This window comes from Polypterus senegalus, chromosome 12, assembly GCF_016835505.1.
Source record: "Polypterus senegalus isolate Bchr_013 chromosome 12, ASM1683550v1, whole genome shotgun sequence".
In the NCBI taxonomy this organism is placed as follows: Eukaryota; Metazoa; Chordata; class Cladistia; order Polypteriformes; family Polypteridae; genus Polypterus; species Polypterus senegalus.
This window is the reverse complement of record NC_053165.1, coordinates 98,005,508-98,032,308: the sequence shown is the minus strand read 5'-3', so window position 1 is coordinate 98,032,308 and position 26,801 is coordinate 98,005,508. Positions and strand designations below refer to the sequence as shown.

At 36.7% G+C, this 26,801-nt stretch overlaps 1 protein-coding gene across 1 annotated transcript in view; it reads left to right on the top strand.

Annotated features, from left to right (window-relative positions):
• The window catches only part of LOC120541406 (NT-3 growth factor receptor-like), a 920,493-nt gene that overhangs the window by 826,849 nt on the left and 66,843 nt on the right, over positions 1-26,801 (top strand). Inside the window, exon 13 of the mRNA XM_039773008.1 lies at positions 19,259-19,431. Coding sequence (XP_039628942.1) covers positions 19,259-19,431 — 173 coding nt within the window. The remainder of the gene's footprint in view (positions 1-19,258; positions 19,432-26,801) is intronic.

The window sequence follows — 26,801 nt, the reverse complement described above, 5'->3', positions numbered from 1 at the left end:
TTTTTCCATTTTAGAGTTTTGTATTTATCATTTATCTATAATTGGTTATTTTATGTAGATTAAACCACACCACCTAGCTGTATCTACGATTTTTGAATTTAGGCTAATGTAGGATAATCAAGATGAGGTTTTTAGCATTCATCTAATTTCTAAAGCTATGTTTACCATCACAGTGTTATAATGAATTTGGCCTTTCCACCTGGAAATATAAGTAAGGCAAGTGGTAGATTTAGACCAGTTTATCACCCTGGTAGATGATATTCTCACCTGCTGCTCTTATACCGTGCCAGTTTGGAGTTGATATTGAATCTAATTATCACTTTTATAGCAAATAGGAGGAAAACAGAGTTTCTGGAGAAGAGCATTAAGTTAAACCAGGATCCAAGGTAGCGGTTAATGTGTTTTGTGATATATTGTATTGAATGCAATACTGGGGAAAGTGACATGACATGACAGGGAAAAGCTTTCTTAACTAAATTCCTGATCATTTCATGGAATAACAGAGGGGAACAGTTCAGTCCCCTTAAACATTCTGAAAGACAAGCACTGCACAGTACTGTAAGGAAAGGATAGATTGGGGAATTTGTCTGGCGAATCCCAATGGACAAAGGCTTTCATTCCCCTAATAGATTAAGTGTGTGCAGTTGTTTTGCTAGTCTTTTCTCTTGGTGCATACTTACCCCATTTTTCATCAGACGTATGAGGGCATACTACTGTTGTATGTATAGTGCAAATAAGAGGAAAGTGATTGGAAACCATGCAAGTACAAATGGAAAATGCAAACTGTGCAAAGCGGAGGCTGTTCTTAAAATACCTTTTTGTATTTGAGAAATGTACATGTCCTTCAATGTTTGAAAAAGCCACAAAAGAATTGTTTAAAATTATATCAACCAAAAATTGGAATTTTTTTAACTTGTTGTGGAAAAATAACACACTTTAAAATATTAATAAGCATGATAGTAACAAACTCAAGTTTCTTTTAAACACATACAACACGAAAAGCTATTTATGCTTTAAGAGAAGAAATCAATGAAAAAATAGTCAAAATGTTTTCCAGTATAATGTGAAGCACTTAATTGGATCAATTTATCAGTTTATCTTTATTATACATTACATGAATGGGTGAAAATAAAACCCACACCAGAACCTTTGTACTATAGACAAGTAACTAACCTTGGGCAAAATGACCGTCCTTGACAGAGTATGATTAACATATACCACATGACACTCACAGTGGACAATATGAAAATGAGAAAATTATCCAAAAGAAGCAAGAGCAAACTAGATTTCTATAAATTGGTATTCTGCTGTCAAAAGAGTAAGTTATTTTTCATAGCAAAATTATTGGGTTGCTTTAGGGCCCACAATATTATTTCTGACTCTCGATTAATAAAAAAAAAAAACGCAATAAATTTAACAAAAATTAAAATAGGACCACAAAATAGTAATATTGCAGGATAATAATAATCTGCAGGATTTAACATTCATAAGTACTTCAAAGTTTGGCTTTTTTAGATAAACAATGTACTTTTGAGCACAGTTAACTTTCAGTATTTGCAATGTCATTGTCATGATTTTGTTCTTAATTTTTCACAGCCTCTCCTGGGTATGACGTTATTCAACATCCAGCCCTCCAACTTGCAGGGAAACCTGGGGGCTGGTGGCAGGATTGGCACTCAAGCCACCCAAAAAAAACAACCCTTACACTGTTACATTGTGGTAATGAGGTGTCGCCCGCTGCACGCGAGTCCCAGTTCAGGTGGTTCGTCTTGTGGTGGGTGCAGTAATGTGCTATCAGCAAATTTTCTGCTGTTTAATCTTCCCTTATTAAGGTTTGGACTTTGAGGTTTGTTTGTTTTTTGTATGTAAAAATATTTGACATTGTTGCATGCTATTCTGATGCCATTTTGTTTAAATATGGGTAACATAATTTTTTGTGCCTGTCATCAAGGCATGGCTTCCTGGTTGCGGAGGGTGTGGTCTCAGTGATTGCGACCTATCATCAATTACTGACAGGTCAAAAGGTTGACATTAGTGGCCATTTTCTTTCCAAGTTTGTGAATAACTTCCTGAAAGCCTGGTGTGATTCCCTTTTTCTCTCATGCATATGACTTTTGGCTTCTTGTTTTGTTTTTTGGTTGGTTGGAAGTGCAGGTTGACCTCTGGTTTTGATCTCTCCTTGTATCCTTGACTATGTCTCATTTTCTGGTCCTCTTTCAAAAAATATTATCTCTCAATTAGAGATAGTACAGCTGTTAATACTCTTGTAACATTTTGAGGCATGTAGCATAGGGTGCAATAGGCTGCACATGTCAGACAAACACAGTTTTATGACCTAAAATTCTTAAGCATGTTACTGTTAATACGTTAGAAAATGGCTTTTATTTTCTACGTAAAAGCTCAAATCTTAAAATGGGTTTTATTCCATTATTTTTGCAAGTGAGCTGCATTCCTGGAAATGTTTTTGTATACATTTTTGCCTTTCTACAGACCTTTGTATTCTCCTGAGACATGTAAAGAAAAAAAAAATCAAAATTCTTAATCAGCACAAAGTCTTTAAACTGGCAAACGTTAGCATCACAGATTTTTCCTAGCAGTAATTTAAACATTTGAACATAAAACAATGACGATACATTGTAAATCCAACACTTCTGATCAATACAAGTATTGATTCATTTTCCTGTGATATGTTAATATTTTCACAGCACTTAGGTGAACACTTGGTAATATTCATAATCACATCAGAATGGATCTGATACTGACACATAATTGAATAAAGTAAAAAATATAAATTAGTGGTTGCTTTCTGAGGTTCTTGATCAATAGTCACAAATATTTTTTTAGTTTAAATGATAAGCAAAAGCCTGCTCCATCTAAGTTTCATTTTTGCAGCATAAGAGCTAATTGCATTTAATTTAAATTAAATAATTACCCAGAGAATATAGACCAATACAGTACTAAGAATATACATGTGAAAAATGAAGCCGTATGTTATGAATTACAATAATTGGTATTATTAGATAATATGAAAAAAGATAAAAATAAAGTATATTAAAATATGTATGTGCTTTGGAAACAAGCTTTCATTAAGCTACATCTTTCAAAATGTAAAATATTTACCATTAATATTAATGTAATGTAATGACAAATCATGTCTTAAACAGCAGAAAACAGCCAATTTTTGTATACACATTATTGGATTTTTTTTTACTATGATAATTTTTTTTAAGTTGCTAAAAAATAATTATTGAGCTGCTTTATTTTTAAATGTTACTTTTCATTAAAAATTGCACTGTAAGATTTTCATTAAATTAAATCAATCCACTCCTTGCCAGTAACAAATACGCCATGTTATGATTTTTAATGAATTCTAATAAAAGTAATGTGCTGCTTTTATTATATTATTTTTCACTAACGGTTCCCTGCTTTATGGCCAGTGCTGCCATTATAAGGCCGGGCCCACCTATAACCCTGAACAGAACTGGGCACGTTTGAAAATGTAATGTTTATTATAAACATCAAAGTAAACTATTTTAACCTTCTAACACACAATTACACATTGACAAATCTTTACTGAACATACTGTTTTAATATTCTGCTTAAGAGAGGATAGATATAAATGGATAAAAAAGTAAATGCTGACAACAACGTGCAGTTTGTTCAGATTTTGTGGCCACTGTTGCAAAGGGTTGTTATTTATTTCATATTTCTGTTCTTTCTGTCTTTTTGTCCCCGGAGTTTCCACACATTGGATTTGTTTTGTTTCCTCTGTAAAATTTGTGAACTGTAGTTGTTAAAAGTCCCAGAAAGGCATCAGTTTATGAGATGCTAGAACCTTTGTATGTCCCTAATAGGCATACTATGGTCATTTAGTCAAGTGTTTTGCCCATTCTAAAATTTGGCCAAACAATAACCAAATCTTGTGACCATGTCTGCATTGTACTGTATATACTGTAAGTGACAACCACATAATTCACTCTTCAGAAGTGCAGGTTATTTGCATTGCCAGCATTTATTGGCTTATTTTTAGGTGGCCATGGAGAGCAATAGCTTATGCTTTGCCAGTGTGTGACTTCTTGGACATCACTCAGTTCTATTTGTAACTATATTTGCCTGCTCAAGCGGAATGTGCTAGACATTGGTTTCTTTTATTATGTGGTTTCATTGATTTAGTCACAGTTCCTATAAGCAGTATTCATCCTCTTTTCACATTTTCTTGTTATACAACATTGAATCACAATGGGTTTTAATTTGGCTTTTTTGACACTGATGAATAGAAGAAGATTCTTTAATATGAAAGTGAAAACAGATATCTGCAAAGTGATCTAAATTCATTACAAATATAAAATGCTAAATATTTGATCACATAAATACTGACCCCCTTTAATATGACACACCTAATTCACGTCTGGCGCAGCCAATTGTTTTTAGACATTGCAGAATTAATTCAAATGGAGATCACTTATCAGTAGCTGAAGGTTTTGCAATTCATTATAATATAAATCTGTCTCATCTGGGAGGTCCATATAGTGGTGACTCAGTATCTCAGTATGGTGGCCTAACCAACACAATGAAGACAAAAGAATACTCTAAACAACTCAGTTAAATGATGAAGAGGACCGAGTATGGCACAGCTGTAAATTTGCTTAGATCAGGGCATCCTCCAGAGATGAATGATCAGGCAAATAAATAACTATGGAGGGAAGCCACCAGGTGACCTATGAGGACTCTGATGGAATTACAAACTGTGGTGACTCAGGTTAGAGAGAGTGTGCATACAACAAGAGAAAGTCATTTCTAAAAAATGTTCATGAGATACAGTACAGTACAATGCGATTTATTTTTGCATCGCTCAAAATCACACAAGAAGTGCCGCAATTGGCTTTAATAGGCCTTGCCTTTTGACAGCCTCCCAGCCTTGACTCTCTTAAGAAGACAAGGAAGAACTCTCAACCTTGGGAAAGTTCAAAGAGAGACCCTTTTCCAGGTAGGTTGGGCATGCAGTGAGTGTCAAAAAAGGGGGTAAATACAGAAATATTATAAGTACAGAGCAGAATTCAACAGTAGATAATATCACACAATACGATTTGGATTTGTTCAGAGTCCTGGAGACCTCGGCCATCAAACCGCTACCCCCATTGGCCATTCCACAGCTGAGACAGTGCTGGGCCAGCCAATTCGATGAAAGGAGCCCTCTACCCGACAATTCCTGCGATCCTCCATCAGAGATGACTTTACCTTAGGCAGGCAAAGCAACCTGGCATGTGGGCAGTGGTACCAAGTGCCACATTTGAGATCTTGTCTAGAGTTTGCTAGAAGGCACACAGGAGACTCTAAAGTCAGCTAGAAGGTTCTGTGGTCTTATGAGACCACCATTGAGCTTTTTGGCCTTCAGACTAAACACCAAGTGTGGCATTTGCAAAACTCTATACATTATCAAAAACACACCTTCATCACCTGCTTCACCAGGAAGCATTTTGGTGGCAGCATCATCCTGTGGTGTTGCTTCTCTGGAACTTGTGAGTGTAGAGGTTAAAATGAATGTAGCAAAATACAGAGAAATCTTGGAGGAGAACCTGATGCAGTCTGCAATAAACCTTTGCCGTGCGACAAGACCCAAAGCATAAAGCCCAGAGTACACAGGAATAGCTTAAACACAACATTATTAATGTTCTGGAGTGGCCAAATTAGAGTCCAGATCTCAATCCACTTGAGTATTTGAGTATCCCCTTACAATCTGACAGAGATATAGGCGCGAACATAACAAGTCTGTGCTCAAGATTTGCCATGGGGAGGCACAGATGCAGTCGAATAAGCTGTTAAAAATAAATTTGGATGGACTTGGTTGAAGCAACAAAAATAAAAATCTTGACACTTAGTGTCACAAATGAAACAACTAAGCTAATGGTTTCTGCACTTTGTCTTTAAAGAAGCTACAAATATGTCACAAGCAGATTAAAGCTATTTGGCACTCTATCTGTGCCAAACTATGTATGCAACCAAAAAAATATGTATTATCACATTTATTGCAGAGCATGACCTGACTGAGCTCTCGCTGATATTCAGATTAAAAAAAAAAAACTGCAAAAAGACCTACAGTATATGAGAGGGGCATCTTCCTTATCTTTATCTACTCATAAATTGCACAACACCTTAAAAGGGAACAGCTTAGGTGAGCTGCAATACAGAATTAATGGGGAAATAGTATGCAGCACGTTTCACTTGTTTAAGGGCATAAATGGTGCTTTATTTTGAAGTTATTTTTATTACTTGTACTGATTAATCTTGATTTGTCAGCTTTCTCTCTTGAGTTGGATTTCTTTATTTATGCAGTTTTCTTTTCTCAAAATAGTGAAGAGTGAAGTAAAAACAAAGCACTTCACAGATTTTCATTGTGTACAAATGCATTTAAGAAAAATGTTGCAGTTTTCATTTTCATTTACGTTACTGCACTATTTAAAATATTTCCCTTTAATCGTTGCAGATCACTTTAAATAACTAGGAGTAAACATCACAAGTAAACATAAAGCTCTTTATCAACAAAATGTTGCCATCTCTATGGAAAACGTTAAGCAAGACTTGCATAGATGGTCAACCCTTCATCTCACTTTAGCTGAAAGAATTAACATTAAGATAAATATCCTTCCTAAGCTTCTCTTTTTATTTAAAAACATTCCAATATACATCAATAAATATATTTTTTAAGAAATTAGATTCAACCATAACCTCATTTATTTGGAATTCAAAACATCCACATATCTAAAGGGCGACCCTATAAAGACCTAAGGCAGAAGGTGGCATGGCTCTGCCTAACTTTCATTTTCATTACTGGGCAGCAAACATACAAATTATAAAAACCTGGACATGGACAGAAATAGATGAACATACACAGGCAAATTAGAAACTTTGTTAAACAGAACCTGTCCACTTTTCCTCACCTCTCACCTACCTCTATGCCGGAAAGATTATCAATCAGTCTTGAAGATTCAGACAGCATTTCCGAAATATATAAAACCATTTTACAGTCTCTCCCTTTCAAAGATCCCAGAGTACAGTGGGAAAAGGATCTCTCACTCAACATCTCAGAAAAGGAGTGGAAGGTAGCAATGCACAGAATTCACTTGAGCTCCACATGCGCAAAGCATAGAATTATTCAACTCAGAATTATATATCAAGTACATCTGTCTCACTTAAAATTGTCCAAAATGTTTCCAGGGCAAGATCCCACCTGCGAACGTTGCAATCAAGTTCCAGCCTCATTGGGCCACATGTTTTGGGCCTGCACCAAACTGACATCATTTTGGACCAAATCTTTAAATGCCTTTCAGACAGCCTTTGTGTCACAATCCCTCCTAATTCATTAACAGATGTGTTTGGTGGACTTCCAGTTGGGCTTAAAGTGGAGAAGGACAAACCAACTGTAATTGCCTTTACTTCACTATTGGCACGCAGACTTATTTTGTTAAACTGGAAGAATCCTAACTCTCCTCTTCTAAGTCAGTGGTTAACTGCTGTTATATAATATTTAAAACTGGAAAAAATCTAATTCTCACTTAGAGGGTCTGTGCAAAACTTTTTTAAAACCTGGCAGGGTCTAATCAATTATATTTTAGAATACGCATTTAAAGAGGAATTAGGTTCTCTCTCCTCTTCTGCTCCATTTATCTTTATTCTACTAACTTAAAGTTTTACTCTGCTGAACTAGCTCTCTTTCTCAGGGATGGGGTTTGATTTGTTTCAAACCTATTTTTGTAAAACTTGATTTATTTGTATAGACTGTTATTTGATTTTAATAAATTCAATTAAAAAAATTGTCATAGGAAAACAAAGCACTTGAAATATGTGCATTGAATGTGTTCAGTTAAATGTGTTCAGTACATTATTTATATAATGTACAAGTTTTACACAGATTCATTTGCATGTTGTTTCCGTAGTTTTTCTAATAACCCCTGGGCCAATGTTAACAAACCACCCCCACCATTCCAAAGTTTCAGACTCAGGACTCTTTTCCGCTTTGACTCCTGCATATGTTAAGCGGAATTTCAGTGCTCATGTAATTATGAATGTATTAATTAATTGAATTATTAGCAGGAGATCACTACTGAGAAGTGCCACTTTAAAACTCAGCATGACTAGATATAAAATGTATTGCTCTACATACAAATAACACTGATTAACACATAAACACTCTAGAAAATATTAAAATAGCTGAATGATGGTAAATGTATTGGTTATAAACCAAGCATTAATTTGTTTCTCTTACTTTGAAGCACATGCTGTATTTTTCATCTAATCCTTTTACGAGTTTGAAGGATTCAAGTTCAATATATTTGAAATAAATTGTTTTGTTTTCTTTTTTTCTTTTATATTTAAGTAAAGCTGTATCTATTTAAAGAAACAAAAGAAGCCATCTTCCCTCTTTGGGAATTCTTCCCGCCAGTCCTATTCACAACACTCCACGAATGTGGTTATCAGTAGGTAGCTTCTTGAACTGTGTAGTTTTACTTGTAATATAAAATGTGATTAGAAAGTTCATGGTATACGTTTTTGTAAGTACAATTTTAATTGTAGTAAGAACTCACTTAAACGAGGTCACATTTTATGCTATTAATACGTTCAGTGACAAAAGTGATGAAATGTTCAACCTCCGTATTCAACCATAGCGAATAAGGAGTTGCAATTTCATAGATGAGAGGAAAAAGGAGACAAAAATAAAACTGCTGGGTCAGGTATAGGCGATTAAAAGCTTGCACTTATGGCAAGGTAATGGTGAGGCACACAGAATATGTAAATTATGCTTTTCATGACTGAATTTTTTTGCTCTAAAGTGAGGGACTTACTGCTGCTACCATTGGAAAAGGTAGACATTCGGAATCTGGTGACAAGACCACTTTGTCACATGAGGCCACTATTTATGTTATTGATGGAGACAGTGTTCCAACTATCATTAATCATTGAGTTCTTGAAACATTTTTTCCATTTTCTGAAATGAAACCATAAGAACTAATCGAAGTTGGAAGGACAACACAGACTGTTTTCATTAAAGAATAAAGAAAGGTTCTTTATTGATCTTGTTAGCAGCAATGGCATATTGCTTAGTGCTGACCCTTCACAGCTCCCATCTATGGCTACAAGCCATAGCATCAAAGTATTCATATTACTGAAAAGAGTTAATGGGAAATCTAGACACATCATTTTTTCATTTAATTTCAAATTTCCAAACTAGTTTCATGAAAGCAATTGCCAGTTAATGCTGAAATTTAAAAAAAGGCCTGACTGAAAGATCAGAGAATTGCTTCCAAATATGACATTGCAGTAACTATGGATAACATAAATAAGATGCAGTGTTTAGCCCATAACCTACAGTGTGAAGAAGATGCAGAAGGTCTGGCCATAAACCCAAACCAAACTTAACAATGGCTGTTAATCTCAGGGAACTTGTCAGAGTCTTCCAAGGAACTGATCTGTAAAGCATTTTGTTATTTGGGCTGCTATATAGACAACAATGGCTGTGTTTACAGAGCCAGCATAACCACAAGAGGTGTCATCAAAAGGCGTTTGCTTTCTTTCATCCACCAAGATCAATTTGTTACTGACTGGATGTGTTTATCCTTTGAACATAATCTAATTTTCTAAAATGCTAGCACATATTACTTTTGCCGCTTGAGGACAGGAGAATTGTTGTGATCCAAATGTTACAAAGCCCCTTTTAATGCATAAGTCCAAAGTAATTGGAAATAAACTCTTGAGTTTTTTTAAGTTTAAGTTAAAGAAGCTCCCTATTACCGTTGATACAGAAGTTCATTGAATATGCCACACTGCACTAATTAAATGAATTACTAAATATAATACACTATTCCCAATTTTCACCTTCACTTTTATAACTGGCGTACACTTTTAATATATCATATACTTACTTCAAATGTTACAAGCAGTGCAGGCCCCTGGTACATTACTTTGTCCAACTTTAAGGTCAAAATGGAGTTTTTGTTTTTACTATATTGTTGCTACCTGGCCTTAAACAAATCAAACGTGCAATGTCTCAATATGTATATTACCTTTTGTTATGATTCAGACGTAATTACATTTTACTGCTCTGTATAAAGCTTTTTTTAGGGTTATTTAACAATGTTGAAGGTTGTGGCAATCTCCCATTATGGTCACTCTCTCTAGATTTGGGTTAAATCTTGTTATTATGGTTTTTTTTACCCATTTTCCACAACACAATTTCAGGTTGCTAGTGTGTTGTTATAGGTGCAACAGTTTAAAAAACAGCAGTACATGCTCATTGTTATCTGAGATTTCTCTGTCTCCTGGGTTTGATTTTTTCCATGTTTAAGGTTTTTAATCCATATCAAGATTCCTTTTTGGCAATTTATTTTGCAGCAGGGAAGTTTGGGTTAAAAAAAATATGTGGACTTTGCCTGTACTGTGACACAGCTCAAGCTGCAACTGCAAGTTCTTCTGTGTGGCTTTTTCCCCACCTTTTTCATTTATGGCAGTACATATTTGATATGTATTATTCTCAAATCACTTCAATACGTTGTTTTGTAGCACACTTTCATTTACACAACCAGAGCACTATACACATCTTAATATCCGTAGACACATAAATACAGGTGATTAAAAAAAAAATAAACTTCAGATTTTGATGATAAAAACTGCTCAGCTTGCTGATGTTTTGGGAGTAACACTACACTGATTCAGTTAGATGGCAAAGAAAAGAATGGCTTACATGTTTTAAAAAAAGTTTTCTTCAGAATGTAATTAGCCTGATCATTCGAGAACACTCGTGAATAGTTTAACACTAGAATCCTTGAAGCCTACAAATAAACTTGTAATCCCGGGCCACCTTAAATTCCTTTGCACCTCTCCATTAGCGTCTTTTGTTTTGTGAATGTTTAATACCTTGTCCTCATCGGAGTTCACCTCTGTTATAGCACGTCTTTATTTGAAAACACCAGTGTCAGATCAGTGGGGAACGTGAACGTGACTGAGAAAATAAAGCTGAATAAAAATAAAAAACGCTCACCTTTACAAGTACCATAAATTTACACCGGCTGTTACAGACTATAGCAGGTAACTAGCTATAACTAGCTATGTAAGGCCATGCTGTAAAAAGCCCAGTGTCCTAGAAAAAATTGAAATGTAGAGATGTCAGGTAATTGAAAGGAACTACTCTGGGCATCTCTCTCCTAGTATGTTTCATTTTGCCGACGTGCTCACATCGCTTGTGCATTAGTGCCTAAGCGAGTGTTTCTTTCTTCAGAGGTTACGTTTTGCCAACATGCTCACCTCACTTGTGTATTAGCAGCTAAGTGAGTTTCTGTTTCCTCAGAGGTGGAGCCGTTACCCCGACTTCACCTCTGACTTCCAGGCTGGACAGACAGACACACACACTTCCACGCATAGACATTTATATATAAGAATAGTAACAATAAGAGCAGCTAACTACTCAAAATGGTAATTCTGGGAAGTCAGCAGTTCTTACCGCTGCACCATCAAAGCGGTCATGTCAGTGTCATACCCTAACCTGATTTCTTTTTCCTTTGCTTATATTCTTGAATAAAAGCGCATTTGTTTTGTTATACATGTACCTTTTGTGAAAGTGTTTATTTGATATTTGGACACATTATACACTTCATGTCAAAATTTTATTGTTATTATTAAAACATGAAAAAAGTTTGTTTTAGGTGTGTGTTCAACATTTCTTGCATTTCTCGCATTTCCTGTCATCCTACACTTAGACACGGAGTACACATGAAATGCATGTGTTCCAAATAACGATATGTTATTTACCCTTTACAACTCCAGGCACCTCACACTCAGATAAACAAGACTTGAGCTGGGAGAACTTTTTGCTCGAGTTGAGCTGTGGCGATGTGGGGATGGAATATCAGTCTGCTTGCTTCTTGTGCTGATTGATACATTTACAAAACAAAAGACATCAATAGAGAGGTGTAAAGGAATTTAAAGTGACCCGGGATTCCGAGTTTTTTGTCATAGACTTCAGGGATTCTAGTGTTAATCCTCCCTTGTTAACATAAAGGTACATGGCCAGTGTATTGATATATTTCCATTGGGACTGAAACCATATCGGTTCAAGTAAATTTCAATTCCTGAAATTTCTTCAAAAGTGAAGAACTAGCATAGCCATTGATACACAACAAGAGCTACAGTATTCTGTCCACAGTAGACACACCACAGACAGATTACACAGATAAAATCAGGAAAACTGATTTTTATGTATAAGAAATGCATTTTTTTATGATTACTTTTAAAATGAATTTGTTGTTCACCCAAGTTTATCCTTTTTATTGTACAATGTAACATGAATTTGCTGCTGCATATAATGATGAAGTTATGCAGAGTATGTCTATTGTGTGGTGCGCTGGTCCTTTATATGGCTGTAACATAAAGGCTATAATGAATAACAGTAAAGCTTTTCTAAATTCAACTTTAATCTGAACTATTCTATTTTGCATAATGTGAGTTAGATCTCAGTTTCCACTTGTGTAACTGCAGTGCGCCACTCTATGACATTTCCACAATAAATTAATTATTTCATTTAAAAGCATGGAGCACTAAAGTTGACTCATCTGCTATGAAATATTTAAATTCCTTTGAGGAGAGCTGTCCTTATATTCTTGGGGTGTTTCTGATGATTTAGAATTTTGTATCAAAATATACTGCTGTAAAATAAATGCCTTTGTCCTTTTCAGTATCTTGGTCCTATATACTTAAGACCTGTCAGAACAAATGTCTAGAAACCAGTTTAATGCGATTTGATATAAGCTGAGGTTAAAGTGTATTAAATGTAAATTTGATTATTTATTGCTATTTACATTGACTCCTCTATATTTAGTTGTCACATTAAAGGGCTATTAACAAGGAAATGCATAAACAGAGGACAGAAAGTATAGAAAAGAACAACTGTACAGTTTTAGTACAAATTAAAGCACAAGCAATAAAATAAATAAAAGCACATAGAGCAAGGCTTTTTTCTTACACCATTTCAACCTGATACAATACAATACAATACAGTTTATTTTTGTATAGCCCAAAATCACACAGGAAGTGCCGCAATGGGCTTTAACAGGCCCTGCCTTTTGACAGCCCCCCAGCCTTGACTCTCTGAGAAGACAAGGAAAAACTCCCAATAAAAACCTTGTAGGGAAAAATGGAAGAAACCTCGGGAAAGGCAGTTCAAAGAGAGACCCCTTTCCAGGTAGGTTGGGCGTGCAGTGGGTGTCAAAAGTAGGGGGTCAATACAATAAAATATACAGAACAGAACAATTCCTTAATACAGCATAATAATAAAAATTTTAGAAGTACGGTTTAACAGTAGATGATATGACATAATTAGGTTTGGATATTTTTAGAGTCCTGGAGACCTCATCCATCTAGCTGCCTCCCCATTTGGCCATGCCACGGCTGAAACGTTGCTCCGATGAAAGGACCCCTCTTTCTCATGATTCCTGTGTTCCTCCATCAGGGATGACTTTACCATAGGCAGGCAAACAACTTGGCAGGTGGGCCGTGGCACCAATGGCCACATTTGGGTACCGAGAAAAGAAACAGAATAGGTGAGGGTTAGTATTCAAATATAATCAGCTGATCTGTTGCGCTTAGCTAATCTGATCAGCTTAGCTGTTGTGTATGTCATCAACAAATTTGATTCTGTGCTGGTTGAATAGTCACTGGAACACACCGAATACTTTCTGGATTTGAGACAGCATTGCTTCAGTGTTAGAAATCTCTGTGAATGTTGTGTTCTTGTCTGTCTTTACCACTTGTGCAAGAGGTAGTCATCAGCTTGGAGTTGTGTTGAAGATCTGTGATCAACAGAAAGCATCAGTTCTTTACATGCAAAATGAAGGGCAAGAAAAATGGGGACATCCATTGGTATTTTGATTTGATAGGCAGACTGAAAAGAGGCCAGTGTGTGCCAAACTGAATTGTCAATGTAAACTACTACTAGCCTTTCCATGGGCTTAATTGTCAAAGAGGTGAGTGCTACAGACTAACAGGTTACCCTGAATGTGTTACTTTGGCTTACACTCTTGAAAATACTCATGTGTATGTTTGTTATGTTTTTTTTTTTTACTGGGTGATGTGGTTCCTTGTAGAACTATTGCTTGACAAAGCACCATTTCATTTTAGGAAGGGTTCTTTGCATATAAAGTTAGTTCTAAAATGCTTCCTAATATGTAGAAAAAACTGAAATATCTAATATTTAGTAGGCTACCTAGCAATACAGTAACAGATTAAGAAAACCTGAATATAGCCTGTGTTATTGTATGCAGTGAAAGTCCTTTAAAATCATGACCCATTATTACTTCACAAATCTGTTACCATCTAATCCTGGTCATTTACTGTATGGAGCCTGTTACAGACCTCAGCTAAATAAGTTCTTTCCAGAACCTTCATGTGGAGGTGTCTTTTGGGAACCAAAAATGGTTCCCTTATGACATCACTCTGAAGAACCACCCTGGCACCTTTATTTTTAAGAGTTTACTTGGTTGATACCATTGTGCTTGTTAGTTTTTTCTCCAAATATTTTTCAACTATTGTTTCTCAAGTTTTTTTTTTCTTTTTTTAACCTTATTGTAAAGAATTGAACTGAATTAAAGTAAGGGTCTGTTTATTTATTTTTTTTATTTATCTCTCTGTCTCACTGTTTCCCACTTTCTGGCATTTACATACATAATCTGGCTGAATGATGCTCTTTAGAAATAGATTAGATTAAATTTATTAACCCCAAGGGCAAATTTAGATGCATATAGCAGCAGAAGCATGGAAAAAAGAAAGATGCAGACTTATAGGAGAAATAAAAGATAGATAGATAGATAATACATTTATATTGTGCAGAAATAGCAAAATGAATTTAAAAAGTATCGACATTAACCCTTGAACTTTGAGAGGTAGCATTGGAGATATTTTATTACATAGATTTTGGTTTCGTAACTACCTGTATAGTCAAATATTTGTAAAAAAAATCTGTTGCTGTTTCCCTTGTTGGGACTGTTGTTTCTGCTAATGCTGGACTGGTCCGGATGGTAAGAGCTGTAGGCATGCTCATTCCCCATTTTTGTGGACTTCTCAAAAAGCACTGTGAATAGACAGTGTCATACGTGGTTGCGCCTAAGTCATCCTATGAAGAGTGATACTTCTGAGTGATATGAAGATGAAATGTTGATGTCCTGAGGGATCCTCCATTTTGCAACTTATGATTTTTCAAAATTACACTCAGTGTGCTTTTCCTGAAGAGACTGTCACAGTGTAAACCAAATAAATGTGAACTCTGCAAAAAATTACTTTAAGTGTTTATCCTGGACAACATTTTAATGTCTATTTTTCTATGAATTATGTTGAGGTTAATGAGCAGCTATTGGAATTGCATTGTTTTCTTCAAACAAAAATGTCCTTTGGTGGACGACCACCAAGTCTGACACAAGTGTTGTTGAAAGAAGTGTAGTCAAAGATACATGTTTATACCATATATAAGTCTATGTGTATACAGTATAGTACAACAGAATCTGTGAACACAGTCCAGCACAGTTAGCTGTGACAGTACTCAGGACTTCTGGATGAAGGTAGAGATGTTATGAATTGTTTATTGGATAATGTGCAAGAAGGTCTCCTGTAGATTATCCATCACAAGCTATAAGTTGGTTGGCTACTTGCATTAACTTTTGAACAATGTTTTCTACTGCTATGATCTCTCAAACACTTACATTTTTATTTTTTCAGTAGCAGTGCTTCATGGGTGAGGAATGTGATGCAATGATACACTCTCTTCTCTAAGATTTTTGTGCCACATTTTATTACATTTTGAAGCATGTTGGTATTCTCAGTAAAAGTTGTGCCAGGTTCCACACAAAGAACTGTCCGTTACCAAACAGTCCCTGCCAATCTCTGTCTCATTTACTATGCACAGTGTATCTTGTTTATGCTGAGTATCTTCTACTAAATGATATTGTGAGTTGTAATTCTGCGCTAAATTACTGTTTTGCTGTACTGGAAAAAAATCTTAATATTTTCTATAACTCTGAATCAGTTAGCAGGTATCAGTTGGAGTTACCTCACATAATCCAAATCAGGGCGGTAAGGTGTTCAATTGTATGATAAATAGCACAGGGATCCTAAACATATACTGTAGGAAAACGTTTTCCGTAACACACTTAAAATGTTTCTGTGATGGCAATGAACAATGACAGGAACAAATACATTCCTACAATATAAAGCACTAAAGTTTCAACTATCATCACAACTGAATTGCAGAGTCCTTCCAAATTCATAATATGTTCCTTTTTTATTAGAAATAGTGGTAGGATGAGACCTTTCACAGATGTTTTCGTCCAGGTGTTGGATCTCACTATCACAGGAATAAGAGCACAGTGTGTGGTCTCCAAAGAATCCAGAAATAAGCAGTACTTATATGTTTGTATTATTTAATATCTTACTAGCATTTTTTTGTCTCTGCTTAACACCAGGTGGCAGTTTTAAACAACACATGACATGTGTTGCAATGTTAATACAATTGTGAAGAGCTCTACTAAAGTATGCAACAACAGAAATACAAAAAAATAAAAAGATGGCACAATATCGGTCTATCACATTTAAGTCTAAAAATTTAATTTAGACTTAAGTCTTTATATTTAATTTATTATTATATTGTCATAAATCTCATTCTGACAAAGTGTCAGCAAACATAAGCCTTACTGTCATACACCTATAGTACTTGATAAACTGAGTGCAAGAGGCATCTGAATGACTAATAGGCAACAAGGTTTTGTTGTAACTAATGGTGGTGTCTCAGAGTTCCATGAAGCTACAGTAGGTGTGATGCCCAGTGTGTATGGTTTGCACGTTATGTCAGTGTTCACAGGAGATCTTCTTCACGTTTCTGTAGTTTTCTTCCCACATTTCCAAAGACATGTGATGCCAGATGAGGCTTCTGTGGTAGACTGGCTTCTCTTCCCGAACTGATATATGACACTATTGGTACAGGCGCCAACCTTCTGAACCGCTTTAGAAAACGGATGAACTAATGACTAGCTGACTGCTGTAGCTGAATGCTTACTAAAAATATTTTATGTATTAACTCTTTGAGGGCTGAATATTTTTTTTTTTTTCAAAAAACACATTTTCTGAAAAGCAATGGTTTCACCCAGAAATCAACATAAAATGTCTGCCAGTTTGCCAAGAATGTGCGTCAGGCTTGCTGCCAGGCTGTCTTCGCGTGGCTGGTCACAGTCAGTGCATTGCAATCTGGTTTCTACCTCTTACCATTGTTAAGTGGCAGTCCTACCTGGTGAACATTGTCAGCACCACAATTAGCTGGGGACCAGTCAGCTGAAGCTGGAACCTCACGTTCGTTTTTGATCTCTTGCATCAAAATTGGAGTCTGACAACTCATAGTCCAGTTCAGAGATAACAGGCAAAACGTTGTCCACGGAGTATTTTGCTTTATCCATTCGCTTTGATCTCTCACCATTATGTCAGTACCATTTTTGCTGTTGCTTGCGCCTTACTACTCACATGAGCGCCGGAAATCTTAGTCAAGCCAATGAAGCTAACTTTCCTTCTAGCAACGAGAGTCCAACTACAACATAACGGTTGGTTTTGTCACCGTTTACAGTTGATTGCCACTGTAAACTCCTTCTTTTGACAAAAGTCGACATCAGCCCTAAAAGAGTTAAAGACTTTACAATCTTGTTTGTGGAAGGGTGCTGTGATACATGAAAGAAAGTAAGTACATAGATAGTTCAGGCCCTAGGAGTAAGGGAGGCCATTTTATAACTTACATATGGAACCATGAAAAGTTGTTTACCTGTTAAGATGTTTGGCTGAATGAACTAAAACAAACTGATCTAAATGTAGATCACAGATTATTTACATTCATGCGAAACACTCATTTAAAAAATAAGTCAGCTTTTGATGTTCATGCCATTATGACCTGTGTATTTCTGCAGCTACAACAAAAAACGCAGCTTCATGTAATCCAACCTGAATGACCAGATTCTTTTGTGGTTCTTGAAATCTGCTGTAAGAGGCTAGATGACTTGTATGTCACAAGACACCATAAATGATGATAGTTGAACAGTAGTAGTGAAACAAGCTGATGGTGACGGTCCACATTACCTCAAAGTCACAATAAAATAACTGTTTGAGCTGTGATAGGTATAATTGAAAGTCTTTTTGTTTGAGTGCTGATACATTCCATTTTGTTTTGTTTGCTTTGCCTTATATGTTACATTTTTTTCTTAGTTTTTTGTATCTGCTGTGATGTGCATTGGTACAGTTAAGGACATTTTATGCTATGTAACATAAGATTTAAGAGTCTGAATCCAAACACACTGACTTTTTTTGCAAGACAAAGTAAATATATGTAATGTCAGAATGAAAAGACAAGAGCCGGAAAAAGGTACTTGAAGCCTGGCTGAAAATTTGAAATTTGGTTGCACGATAGAGCAACTTTGAGTCTAGTACAGAACTGACTTGGATGAGGCAAAGATGGTGGTTTTGAAAGAAGGCTGAGGAAGTGGGGCCAAGGACCAGAAGTGATGTTGTTGGGCCCAGAAATTGGAAATGATGTCGTTGGGCCCAGGACTGGAAGTGATGTCGTTGGGGCCAGGTGGAATTTCCCATAACTGGTTTGCAGTGGAAAGAGAGAAAGGATTAGCACACTTTGTCATCCACGGTTTGGAGTGGAATTACCTTCATTCAAACTCTTTAGCTATCTGCCATGCGCACGGATGTGACAGCAACTATATACAATAACTGATGCATTAGTTTGTAAAATGTAATTTTCCACCTTAAATGTATTCCTACTTAGAAAAACAGGTTTCAAATAAACATGTTAAAAAATCTAGATAATCAGACTTTTATGTGAGTTTTTTCATTAACACCATCACAGAATGGCTATGAATGCATCCTTACATTTTTTTTAATACAAATACCAGTTAATTAAAAATGAAAATGTAAAAAAATCTACTGGAACTGCATATGCATATAGCATTGGTGTTGCATAGCCTGGTGACACAAAGTGTGCAAAAAGACAGAAAAGGAACTCCAGAGGAGAATGCCAATAATTAAGGACCACTTGACTTCAGTCACAAAGAACAGAGTTGAAAACTCTCATCCATAAGCCCCTTAAAGTGGTTTTAGATGGGAGTTCTCACAGCAAGTCAGCATTGCCTTACCATGATTTTATTTACTAACCATTTCCTTTTTTTTTCTCTTTTTTTTCCAGACTCTTAAAGACCCGACAATCTCGGCTCGGAAGGATTTCCAGCGTGAGGCGGAGCTCCTGACAAATCTGCAACACGAACACATAGTCAAGTTCTATGGAGTCTGTGTGGATGGTGACCCATTAATTATGGTCTTTGAATATATGAAACATGGAGACCTCAACAAATTCCTCAGGTATGGTCACATCAGGTTGTGTATTATTTTTCCTTACTAGAGTAAAAGCTGCACATATATAAAAGCTGTACAGATGGATTCCTTAATAAACATTACTAAGATCAAAACAAGCCAGACTGCAGTATATTCAGATAAGGGATTTTACTTTACAAAATGGAGATTTATCAAAGGACAAAGTTGCACTATATAAATAAATAAATGAAAAACTTCCAATGACAAGTTCATTGAAGTCTACTGTGAAAGTAGGGGGCGCTGTCGCTCCCTTGAACCCTCAGACCACTCGTCAGACACCAGGTAAATGTCCAATAATAATATTTATTATTATAAATAAGTGCACAAAGCACCAGCACTCCACTATATTCAATAACAATAATCAAATAAACAATCCTCCACTCCCAGAGGCTTAGCCACCCTGCCTCCCAACTCAGCTCAACGCTCTGGTGTTTCACTGTCCTTTTTATAGTCCTTGACCCGGAAGCATTTCACCCTCTCTGTCCATGTGACCTGGAACACTTCCGGGTCAGATAAAATCCTTCTTTTCTTCACCCAGGAAGCACATTGTTCCCTTTGTCCACGTGACTCTGACGTACTTCCTGGGTGTAAGGCAAATAGTCTTTGTGCCTCCCTGCAGCGTCCTCTAGCGGGCCCCAAGGTATCCAACAGGGCTGAGAATAAAAACTACATTGTCCAGTATTCCCTGCTGGCATTCGGGGGAACATCCATACTGCAGGGAGTGCTCCACCTGGCGGTCTGGGGATGTTGGCTGGGATGACATGCAGGCCATATCCCACAGTACCCAATATTAGGGCAGATGTCCCATATCTCTAATACAAGAATTGTTCCCAAGATCTGGCAGTAATGGTCCTGCCATAATCTGACCCAGACTTTACCCTTGAATACCAACTTTACTTATAAAAGTGTAATCTGACAAAGGACAAGTTCAGTTCAGTTGCAAGGTCCAGATTTTTATATTTCTTGGATTTTATGCCAGAAACTGCATGAGAGAAGACATAAAACTTGCCTTTTTGAAAAATGTATGGGTACGCTCCAGACCTAACCACACCCTGGAGATGCACAAATAAAGGTGACCGTCCACTGAGGATAATTATGATGGTCCCCTACTTCACTAAACCCAAGGCATTCTATTTCTGAACATATCAAGCTATTGGGAGCTATTGTGTACCCAATTAGTAGGCCTTGGTCACCCGTAACAGGGCTACTAATCTCTAGACACTGCTTCCTGCCTCAGATCACTTTCTGGGAATCTTCTTTACATATTCTAAATGTCAGTTCTTGCTGTATCATTCTTTGTGGACTGTGCAGGTTACCATAATATGTAAAAATTACAAAAGTATCTTTTTTAATTAAAATTACTACATTATTTGGAGATAGAATACATTGCATTGATTGTATGAAGCAACCTGCAGGTCTAATAGACATAAAGGACACACAGTAGTCTGGTAATGCAGAGCATGGCAGGATGCTACATTTTCTAAATTGTGGTTTTAGAATATGCTAAGCAGGGAGATCTCTGCCTATTTCTACAATACACATAACCCTTTTCCAAACATCTAAATTTAGTATAGTTCTCATACACACTACACAATAAATGTTTTTTTTTTTCAATTTATGTTTCCATTTGTCTTGATAAACATGATTATTTCTGGGTTTAATGTGCTATGTGTGGAATGGTGCTCTGTATGTCAAACTTGAACTCCTAGAAGAAGACATACTGGTGTAAAGTAATAGTATATCTGTTGTAAGATACTAGGGGTTTTTAACCCCAACAGACAGACGCTCAGGACACAAAGTAAAAGCACTAAGAAGATATTTAATTATTTTCTTCTCAAATTATAGTAACTCCAAGCACCACAGCCAACATAAACACAAGTAAATATAATACAGCACACAATTCTCTTTCCTCCACACCTCAACAGCAAGCTCTGTCCTACTCCGTCTGACTTCAGTTCGCCTGCTGGGTTTCCAGAGGTCCTTTAAATAGTCCTTGACCTGGAAGTGCTTCTGTCCTTCCAACTTATGTGACTTGCTAGCACTTCCGGGTCTAATGAAGAACTGGCTTTTTCTTCAGCCCTGAAGTACTTTGGAGCTTCCATCTTTGTGACTTGAGAGTACTTCCAGGCTATGGATGAGGCATGGCTCCTCTCACAGCTCTTTCTAGCTGCACCCACAGTACCCAACATGGCTGAGAAACCAAACTCCAGTCCCAGGATGCCCTGAGGGAATCTGGGCACTGCTACACTCCAGGGGAGCTGCCATCTAGCGTTTTGGGGGAGGTAGTGTCCAAAAGTAGCTGCCTCTTCCCATCCTTCCATCCTCAGGGCATCCTGGCCATCTATCACACTGTATATCGGTAAACAGAGTTGTTTTGTATGTGTGTATTTTGAATCATTTCAATACATGTAAACATTAATACAACTCTAGATGTCACAGTTTTCTTGCAGCTGCTGTCAATATTTCCAGTGAAAATTAAACAATGTAGGACAGCAGCACCGATCCACCACTCGTGTCACTAAGCATTATAAATATGGAAGAGGTACAGTGAATCTTCAGTTAAGTAAAGTTACAATAATATGACAAAAGTTAAAAATTCAGCATAGTGGATATACTTGTTAAATGCATTATAATAATAATTATGGTGTCATAGATACTGTGAAACAAAACTGTTTTTAAAATACTGTAAACTGAAAGTGCAAGTAACCCTTTTCACAAACCTTATTAATCCACTTTAAGTGTGAAGGGGCCCGAGATCTCCCTCAACAGTATTGGGCAAATTGGCAAATCTTTTCTTTTTTTATTTGACTAACTACAAGTTTTCTATGCAGTGTACAATTATAGACTAATAAAACACACAGTGTTACATTATAAAGGTTTCTTGTAACAACTACAGCCAAGTGCCTTTTCATTGGCCTATGAAGAAAAAACAAAAATGGGAAAGAATTAATCATGAAGTAATCACCTGAAGACAATGAAATAGTTGGCAAAGACTTGACATGTTCAATTAGTTGAGGAGAGCATGAATAAAGGTCTGCCAAACTCTAATCCATTTTTGAGTTGTTGACGTGCTTTAAGTAATTACTCTCTTTGAAAATTATCTAATATTGCCTGGATTTGCACCATAAGTATATACTTGGAAAGAACAAATGTTCATTTATGAAATGAAAGAGCATTTTGTTCTGTAAAGGTTTATTTTAAACTTTCTTTCTTTCTTTCTTTCTTTCTTTCTTTCTTTCTTTCTGTGTGTATCACTGTAGCTTCCCTGCATTGCAATACAGGGAGCAAATGCTCGAATGCAGGATGGAATTCTTTGGTGACATTTCTGCATTTCCTCTCACAATCCAGGTTGCGTTGATTGTTAATTTCCAATTTTCCCAGAATTAGTGAGGGTAGATGTGCTTAAGTATACCCTGAATAGAGTGGTACATCTACACATTTCCCACATTTTACTCAATGCTGCCAGGATATCCTACTTCCACAACTCTATATTTCATTAAGCAATTTAGGAAATGTTTGGCTTACTGTGTTTCATATATGTTATTATTAAATGTATCGTATATACAGTAATCCCTCCTCGATCGCGGGGGTTGCGTTCCAGAACCCCCCGCGATAGATGAAAATCCGCGAAGTAGAAACCATATGTTTGTGTAGTTATTTTTATATATTTTAAGCCCTTAGAAACTCTCCCACACTGTTAACATTATTAGAGCCCTCTAGACATGAAATGACACCCTTTAGTCAAAAGTTTAAACTGTGCTCCATGAAAAGACAAGAGATGACAGTTCTTTCTCACAATTAAAAGAATGCAAATAGATCTTCTTCTCTTCAGGAGCAGAGAATTTCAAAGAGAGAGAAAGATCGCTCGCAAAGAAAAGCAAACAATCAAAAAATCAATACGTGTGCTTTTAAGTTTGCCGCAGCATCTTCTAAGCAAACAGCCTCTGTGCAAACAGCCCCTCTGCTCACATCTCCTCCGTCAGGCGTAGAGAACGTCAGAGAGAGAGAGCGAGATTAAAGCAAACCATCAAAAAATCAATAAGTGTGCTTTTGGAAGCACCGCGATAAAGCGGCATTTCTTAGAGGTGCGTCCGTATCCACTAGGCAAACAGCTTCTGTGCAAACAGCACCTCTGCTCACAGCCCCTCCGTCAGGCACAGAGAATGTCAGAGAGGGTGAGAGAGAGGCAGAGACAAGCAAACAATCAAGCTCCGCGCGGGATGCATATCTTATAGCATTGAGGAGTTTTAGTTAATATATAATACATGCTCTGATTGGGTAGCTTCTAAGCCATCCGCCAATAGCGTCCCTTGTATGAAATCAACAGGGCAAACAAACTGAGGAAGCGTGTAGCATAAATTAAAAGACCCATTGACCGCAGAAATCCGCATACCAGTGAAAAATCCGTGATATATATTTAGATGTGCTTACATTTAAAATCCGCGATAGAGTGAAGCCATGAAAGTCGAAGCGCAATATAGCGAGGGATTACTGTACTCGCATTTAAGTTCACCTGTAGATAAATCGGGAGTTGATTTTACTGTATAATTTCCGACATTTTATAATGTCGGTCATATAAGTCGAATGCGGAAAACTCACACTATTGGCCCAAGAGATTACGATATGCTAACACCCACCTGAGAGAGTAGCCATGGAGCACACTGACTTTTTTTTCCTATGTATTGTGCCTGCATGACTACACGGTAATACCCAAACTATTCCAAAGCAGCATTGCATTGTTTTGTGTTTTTTGTATCTAAAACCCTCATACACCTTTATCGTAACAGCATCCCTTATCTACAATGGAGTGTATGATCAGAAGAAAATATGAAGCTGGTTTTAAATTAAAAGTCGTTGAAGTGGTGAAAATAATTGGTAACTGTGCTGCTGCAATAAAATTTGATTATGTCTGAGAAACTGGTACGAGATTAGGGGAAGCAAGAAGATGTAAAAAAAAAAATCAGTATTGTATTTTTGAATGGGCGTATAAGTCGGTGTCTGGTTTTATGATAAAATTTTCAGGTTTCAAGACCCGACATATATACACGAGTATATATGGTATGTCCATTGGTCCAAGTGGATTTCAAATGGCTTTCACTGTTGCTTTTTTTATAACAGTTTTGCCCTCATAGTATCCAAACAATGCATACATTCCTGTTGTTGAATCTATGCTACATCCTTTCCCCACAAAATATTATAATAGGTAAACATAGGTCAAGAAAGAATTAAATTTAAAGCCATCATCTCATCAGGCGGAGCTATTTATTAGGCAAAAAATAAATATGAGTAGATATTTTTCTTCCGTCCTTTCTCTTCCCTCTTTTCTTTTCTCTCAAAACCCTAATTTTGTAGTCCCAACAGATAATTATCATCATCAAGTCCTTCCATGAGAACCCTAAATACAAAGAGAACTGTTTCATTTATGTTAGGTAGAATGCCCAGAGGGGGGTGGGCAGTCTCATGGTCTGGAACCCCTGCAGAATTTATTTTTTATCTCCAGACGTCTGGAGTTTTTTTTTTGTTTTTCTATCCTCCCTGGCCATCGGACCTTACTCTTATTCTATGTTAATTAGTGTTGTCTTATTTTTATTCTTACTTTGTCTTTTTTTTCTCTTTTCTTCATCATGTAAAGCACTTTGAACTACATTATTTGTATGAAAATGTGCTATATAAATAAAAGTTGTTGTTGTTGTTAAGGAGTCGACATGGTGATTGCATTAATTCTTCTCACTGAAGATTCTTCAAATATATATTGCTGAATAAAGTTTAAGGTTGGCACCAAAAGGAATATAGTAGAATGTTGCAATCAGTACACATGCAGTAGGAGGTGTCCATGAATTTTGTAATCAGTAGATCAAGAAAGGCAGGCAGGGGAGTATGTCTTAGTTGAAACTGCAGCTACAAGAAAATGAGCTTTACTGTCGAAGAGTTATTGAGAAAGTCATTAGTGATGTAAGTATTTTCATGTCAAAGTACAGAGTCCCTAATTGTCCACAAAAGATCTGTAAGGATTAAAGAATCATCTTGAAGAATAACCATACCAGGAAAAAGAGACAAAGTAGCAAGTCTGGTCCAACTGTGCTGTAAACTGTCTAGAAGTCTCTTCAGGTCTTGTTCCATTATACCTAAGGGCCTCTGAGGATACAGAATAACACATGTGTTTTATTATGTTTCCTCTGTGTCAGATATGCTAAACCTGGTCTAAATATGATTTCTTAATGCTTATTACCACAATTAGGTCTCATTTCATTTGTGATTTGTAGCTCAAAAAGGCTTACTGTTGTCTTCTCTTCCACATATTAGTTGGTTTAATAATAGAGGAGATCCTTGTGACATCCTTCCATGTCCAAAATGATACCAAGGAGGGTAAAAATATATTTTCTTACAAGAACAGTCAGGGGAGAGGTCAAACACAACTGCCTCTCTGGGCCTACACAGCACAAGAACCTCAGTCTATGAGGTGGGTTAGCTTGTACATTTGCAGAACTCTTTACACAATGAAGACCTTTCACCGCCTTTTTCTCTCCTCTTCTCTCTATCTCGCTCCCTTCTCCTTCTTGGGCTGACATCAGACATGAACACCTTCTAATAGCCCAACAGTTTTGATGTTTGAATAGCCTTTAGAAAGCCATATCTTTCAGTCACCATCTGGGTTTAACAAGCCAATAATCAGCCTGGATGGTAAATGTCTGCATCTTGCCCATCCTGCCAGACCTCAGCGAATATTACATGTTTGAATCTAGGCAGTAAAATACAGTGTCTACCATCCCAGTGTTCCCATTCTTCTCACACTAGCATGAACAGTAGTAGTTCTCTCTCTGTCTCTTCAAAGCACCACCAGTGTCCTTTTTTTGCTTGAACTTCCCAGCTAGGTATCCCTTTATACAGGAGCAACCAAATAAGAACAGCCCTGGAAATTGAGTTTTGACTGATACAGACCTCTAAATATCAGGACCAGATAGCACTGTAAAGTGCAGCTCCAGAGCTTCTGAGCAGTTTCTTCAAAACACCTACACATCCAACAATTGCTCATGTGTTCTTTACAGAGCTAATATCTCTTGTGGGTAAATTGGCTACCCTTGGGATAAACAGTTTACTTTTGGTAAATGGTTTTAATAAGCTTTTCCTTTGCCTACAGAAGGAGGACAGCTACATAATAAGATAAGTGAGAAAGTCATGCATCAAGCTCACTGGTACAATTTACTGGGCCTGTTTGGTGTAAGGTGGCTAAAAGAAATGGAGACTTACAGTTTAGGCTGTTGTATATCATTCTGGCAGTGAATTCTATTTTGTCATCCATTAATCTTTAGGTTCCTGGGCCTATTGAGTTGTTAAATGAAAGACACTGTGCTTTTTTG